Source organism: Cucumis melo, chromosome 12 (genome assembly GCF_025177605.1).
Source record: "Cucumis melo cultivar AY chromosome 12, USDA_Cmelo_AY_1.0, whole genome shotgun sequence".
Taxonomy (NCBI): Eukaryota; Viridiplantae; Streptophyta; class Magnoliopsida; order Cucurbitales; family Cucurbitaceae; genus Cucumis; species Cucumis melo.
In genome coordinates, this window is record NC_066868.1 from 18,557,834 (window position 1) to 18,563,421 (window position 5,588).

General features: G+C 40.0%; 1 protein-coding gene and 1 long non-coding RNA gene across 3 annotated transcripts; one reads left to right on the plus strand and one right to left on the minus strand.

The window, feature by feature from the left end:
- Positions 1 to 1,772: 1,772 nt before the first annotated feature.
- Positions 1,773 to 2,877, minus strand: LOC103498264 (protein EXORDIUM-like 7). Its single transcript, XM_008460814.3, has one exon. The coding sequence runs from the start codon at positions 2,748 to 2,750 to the stop codon at positions 1,890 to 1,892; it is 861 nt and encodes a 286-aa protein (XP_008459036.2). The 5' UTR covers positions 2,751 to 2,877; the 3' UTR covers positions 1,773 to 1,889.
- Positions 2,878 to 3,244: 367 nt separating this feature from the next.
- On the plus strand, positions 3,245 to 4,839 carry LOC127144512 (uncharacterized). Of its 2 annotated transcripts, none has more exons than XR_007816263.1 (3): positions 3,245 to 3,392; positions 4,328 to 4,618; positions 4,704 to 4,839. It is a non-coding gene; the product is annotated as an uncharacterized LOC127144512 (long non-coding RNA). The 2 variants fall into 2 exon arrangements; XR_007816264.1 differs by having other exon boundaries at positions 3,246 to 3,392; positions 4,361 to 4,618.
- The last annotated feature ends 749 nt before the right edge of the window (positions 4,840 to 5,588 follow it).

Sequence of the window (5,588 nt, forward strand, 5' to 3'; positions counted from 1 at the left end):
TTCTTTCTTAGGCATTAACCAAAACAACTCAAACTTACCAAAAATATAGGTGAAAAGGCCAAAATAGGCTTGGCAGATCAAAAATGGCTTGGCTAAGGAGAAACAGCTAGGTGGCTCGACTAGAAGACTGGACAGCTCGGCTAGAAGGTAGAAACAGCTCGGGTAGGTGGCTTCACACGTGTAGGGTGGCTCGCAGGCACAGAGGCGGCTCGGCTAAAGTCGCTTGCGGCTCGGCTTAATTCACGAAAGGACAACTCAGGCTGCTAAGGATGGCTCGACTTCCAGCGAATGCACGACATGACCAGTGGCTCGATTTCGTGATGATTGCTGACGTGGCTGGATAGAGCTCCGACGATGGCACACGCGACGACCGATAGAGACAGCTGGCTACGCGATGACGTTCGACTTTGACGGAACAACTTGCGGTGGTTGACGAACCGCGAAAAGCAGTCGGCTGGGCTTTTGAGGTGACGTACGAACGCTAAGACAAGGACGAAGGAGAGGGTCGGCTTCACGGATGACGTGGCGGAGACGGCTCTCAGCTAGGGCAGACACAGACGTCTCGGGTCGGTGAATTGGCTGGCTTACAAAACCTGCGGCGCGGAGGAGGGTCAGTCGATTGGTCTCCTTGCGGCTATCAGCGGAAGTCAGGCGACGGTGGCAGCAGAGGTTGAGATTAGGGTTTTTAGGCTTTCCTTCCGCTTGAGGAAGAAGATGAATAGTGTTCTTCCCAAGGAACCTATTTAATGTATTAATAATAAAAAATTATTATTATTATTATCTTTTCTTTTCCCCAAATAAAATCTCCTACTCTCTCTCTTCATTAAAAATCACTAAATCTTCTCCTCTTTCCAATATTCTCTCTCTTGCCAATGAAACCACCTTTTTCTCCAAAAATATAACTACAAATATTAAATAATTATATTATTTTCATAATACAATTATTTTAACTTTGAGCCCAAATAATAATTATATGCTTCTAAATATAATTAATCAAATTTCCACAAATACAACCATTAGATACTTTTCTAAAATATCTAATAAGTTCCAATTTCAAATATTTCAACAATTAAATAACACCCAAATATTAAAATATTACACTTAAGAAAATTACATATAATTTATCTTAAATTTGGGGTGTTACGTAAATAGTTTGTCAATTTTTATATTTTTAAAGAAAACCTTCATATAAAATGAATAATATGTGAAAGTAGTATTTTCAAAAATCATACACCAAAAATCAAATAATTGGTTATAAAAGGAGCCTATTCAATGATTTAAGTATTTTTGTCCTTCTATTTTCAATTTAGCAAATTATTGATGTTATATATGTATACTACTATTTTAAAACAAACATGATTTGAAGTCCAATAAACATTGAAAAATCAAATTTGAGGTATCAAAGTAATATAACCATTAGGATCAAGATTAAAATAGACATTTGAAAGTGAGGTACCAAAATTGAACAAAATTAAAAATCTATAATTAAAATAGACTATTGAAAGTTTATAGATTAGGACGGAACAAACTTAAAAGTGTATAGATAAAAATGAGTGTAAACCTAAGCATAACTAAAACTTTTTAAAGCATCTTTTACATATTTTGAGGTTGAAATTTAGGACCGATCTCTAAGAAGAAATTGAAATCTTTGCCAATTCACACAGTTAAGATAAAGCTCTAAATTAACAAAATGAATAAACTAAACATATATAACAAACAAAGCCACGCCTACCAAAAGAATACACGAGTCTTGTTCCCTCACAAATAAAACCATTTCAAATGGTGTGATTTTCAATTCCTAATTGAGAACCAACCAAAATCCAAGAAATCCAAAAATAAAATCCAAATACGAAATCAAAAGATTAACGAAAATAAGCACATTGGATAATTTAATCCAAAGCATTTGGTCCAAAACATCTTCTTTGAACAGGATTCCATACCCATTGAACCAAAAACTTCCTCCCATTAACGCCATTCAAATTATACCCATTTCCCCAATAATCTCTGTACACATTCCCAACATATCCTCCTCCCCCACCTGACCCATACAATCCCATACACAAATCAGCTATCTCTGTTGGTGCTGTTGGGTCATCCCCTGCATACCAAGCATTCACCAATGGATTGCTTGATGTCTCTGCTAACTCATGAGCTATCACACTCACCATCCCATCCGCCCCCACGTCCCCGTTTGGCGCCCCCATGATTCCGCTCCCCGGTGGAGCCTCTGAGCCTTCTGGTCGTGCGAACGGGTAGGCACAGACGCCAGGGCATTGCTTCCCGCTATGACCGACCCAAGCATACGGTACCGTTGCCCCAACGACTGATGGGAATGTGAAATAATGGAAGCCACAAACTGCCCTACAAAAGTCTTGCACTTGGACATCTGATGATGTGAGGACTAAGTACAGGCCAGTGTAGGGGTTTAGAGGCAAAGGTGTTGGATTTTGAGAAGTGATCGAGTTTTTTATGACATGTTGAATGGCTAAACGACTTAGGTAGTTTCCTTGGGAGTAAGACGAGTCGTGGAACTCACCAGAGAGGCGGATAGTCCCCGTGATGTTCGAGCCGGTTTGGTCGGCATAAAGCTCGATAGTTCGCCACCAGTCAGCGACAGAAGGACGGTGAGAACAAGAAGGAGGAGGAGAGAGTGAAAAAATGAAATCTTTAATAATATCCTGGAGGTTAGGGTTCCAATGGCCATACCAAATGATATAAAGATTGATAGGGGAAGCAAGGACAGGACCCATGTGGTATTCTAGGTTTACAAAGTCAGAGGAACCTTCAAAGTTGTTGAGGTTGTTCTGTTGGGTCCTCCATTGAAGAGCTTGGAGTAAAGGAAAGAGAGCAAAGAGAAGAAGCAGTAGAAAGAAATTAAGGAGGCACTACAAGAAAATGGCCCATTCCCGACGCCGAAAATCACGTCGGCATAAAAAACGTCGGGAATAAGGGCTTTCCCGACGCCATCAATAACGCGTCGGGAGATGCGTCGGGAAAACAATCTTTCCCGACGCACCACGAAGGCGTCGGCAACAATACGTCGGGAAAAGGGACTTTTCCCGACGCCGTGCACAGTGCGTCGGGAGAGGCGTCGGGAATAGGGGTTTTTCCCGACGCCACGTAAAACGTCGGGAAAAGGGGTTTAATGAGCGTCGGGAATTCCCCTTTTCCCGACGCATTTTGGGGGATTTCCCGACGCCTCGTGACTGCGTCGGGAAATCCCCTTTAAATTCATTTCGGTTCTGTGAATACAGAACCGAAGCCGAGAGGAGAGGAGAAAAAGAAAGGAGAAGAAGAAGAAGTCGCCTTGCCGCCGTTGTTTCCTTTTGTTCCGCCGCCGTCCGTCGCCGACCGCCCTCGCCGTTGTTCCTCGTCGCCGTCTGCCACGTTAGGTAAGTGAAATATGTAAATTTATTTGATTTAAGTTTATGTTTTAGGGTTTTTTTTTGATAAAAATTAGTTTAGGGTTATTTTTTATGAAAATTAGTTTAGGATTTTCTTTTGGAATAGATTTTTGTTTGTTAAATGTATTTTTGTATAGAGTGTGTGTAATTTGTAGTTGAATTGAAATTTGAAATTTGAATGGTTTAGGATTTTTGTTTTAGAAAATTGAATAAAATTGAATGGGGGTTGAATTGGGGGAGAGGTTTATTGTTAAATTGAAAATTGAATTGGGAGGGGGGTTTATATTTGAATTGAAAATTGAAAATTGAAAATTGAAATTGGGGGGGGGGGGGAGGGGAATTTAGTTGAATGGAAAATTGAAATTGGAGAGGGGGGGGGGGAGTGGAGTTAATAGTTAAATTTAAAATTGAATTAGAGGGAGGGGGTTTAAGTTAAATTGAAAATTGAGATTGGGGGGGGGGGGGGGGAGGGGAATTTATAGTTGAATGGAAAATTGAAATTGGAGAGGGGGGGGGGGGGAGTGGAGTTAATAGTTAAATTTAAAATTGAATTGGAGGGAGGGGGTTTAAGTTAAATTGAAAATTGAGATTGGGGGGGGGGGGGGAGGGGAATTTATAGTTGAATGAAAAATTGAAATTTGAAGGGGGGGGGGGGGGGGAGTTAATAGTTAAATTGAATTGGGAATGTAATATGTGTGTTAAGATTTGTTTTTGCTATCCTGCAGTTATGGTAGCATTTTTTGTTTTGAATTTGTTTATGTTTGGGATGGCTATCCTGCAGTTATGGTAGCCTTTTTTGTTTTGAATTTGTTTATGTTTGGGATGGCTATCCTGCAGTTATGGTAGCCTTTTTTGTTTTGAATTTGCTGGTATCAAGGGGTGGTAGTTAGGATAGCTTGAAGTATTTTGTTGTTAATAATTAGGTTGTGTTGGGTCTTGGTTGGGTCGACGACCAGGCTACTCAAAAGGCCTTGGTTGGGGACCCAAGCCGAAGGCCCGCAGAACGGCAAGTGCAAGCAGTTCGTCGACATCTTGTTCGCAGTCCACACAAAAAGAGATTGAATTACAAGCTAAACTTCATGAAGCTTTGGAACGGATTGAAGTACAAGATAGAAATCACCAAGCATTAGCTTCACAAGTGGAAGCTATGAAAAAGATGATTGAAGACCTAACTCGTGCACAACAGGGACCACCACATGATCCCTAGCCCTGCGGTACGTCGTATATGTCTCTATTATTCTTAAGTTTTTGCAATATATAATTATGTATTAAACTTAGTTATTTTTATACCATTTTTAGGACCGAAGGTGTAGAATGACGCGCATACGCACCTCGTTGGGAGATTGGGTCTTATGTTTATGTTTTTTGTATATTGAAAACTATATTTTCTTGTAATCAACTTATTCGTATTATTAATTTTAATTCTATGTTTTAATTTGTGTTTGTATATTTATTAATTTAATCCAAAACGTCGCCAAATTTTTTTGAGCAATCCGAACATCATTGTGAATGTTTGAGCAAAATATTATAAGGAAAAAAGTAAAAATAAAATATTTAAAAAAATATATAAAAAATATTTCCCGACGTTCATTACGTCGGGAAAAAAAACGTCGGAAAATAGGCTTTCCCGACGCCGTGAGATGCGTCGGCATAAACGGCGTCGGGAATAAGGTTTTCCCGACGCCGGCTTTCCCGACGCATCCCACGGCGTCGGGAAAGCCTTTCCCGACGCCGTACCAATTCGGCGTCGGGAAAGCCTCTCGCGACGCATTTCCCCCGACGTTCTTCCCGACGTCGTTTTGTACGTCGGGATATCCTTTCCCGACGTTCTTTGCATTTTCGCCGACGTATTTGTGCGTCGGGAGTACCCACATCTCTTGTAGTGAGGTTTTCCATTTCTTTGTTGTATTGTTGAGGTTTTAAGATTCTTCTTTTTTTTCTTTCTATTTTGCTTCTCATGTGTTCTTAAAATATATAGAGATGTATTTAGGGAGAGATAGATGGTGAATATATGATGAAAATTGTAGGGTGAAGTAGAAACATGGAATGTGCAAACAAAATTATCATATTTTTATCTTTTTGCTCTCCTTGATTAGTGCACTAGTTTGTTCTTGATATCTTTGACTCTATGTTTCTTTAATAAAGCCAAAATAAAAGGTGCCAATCTATCACTTTTAGATGATA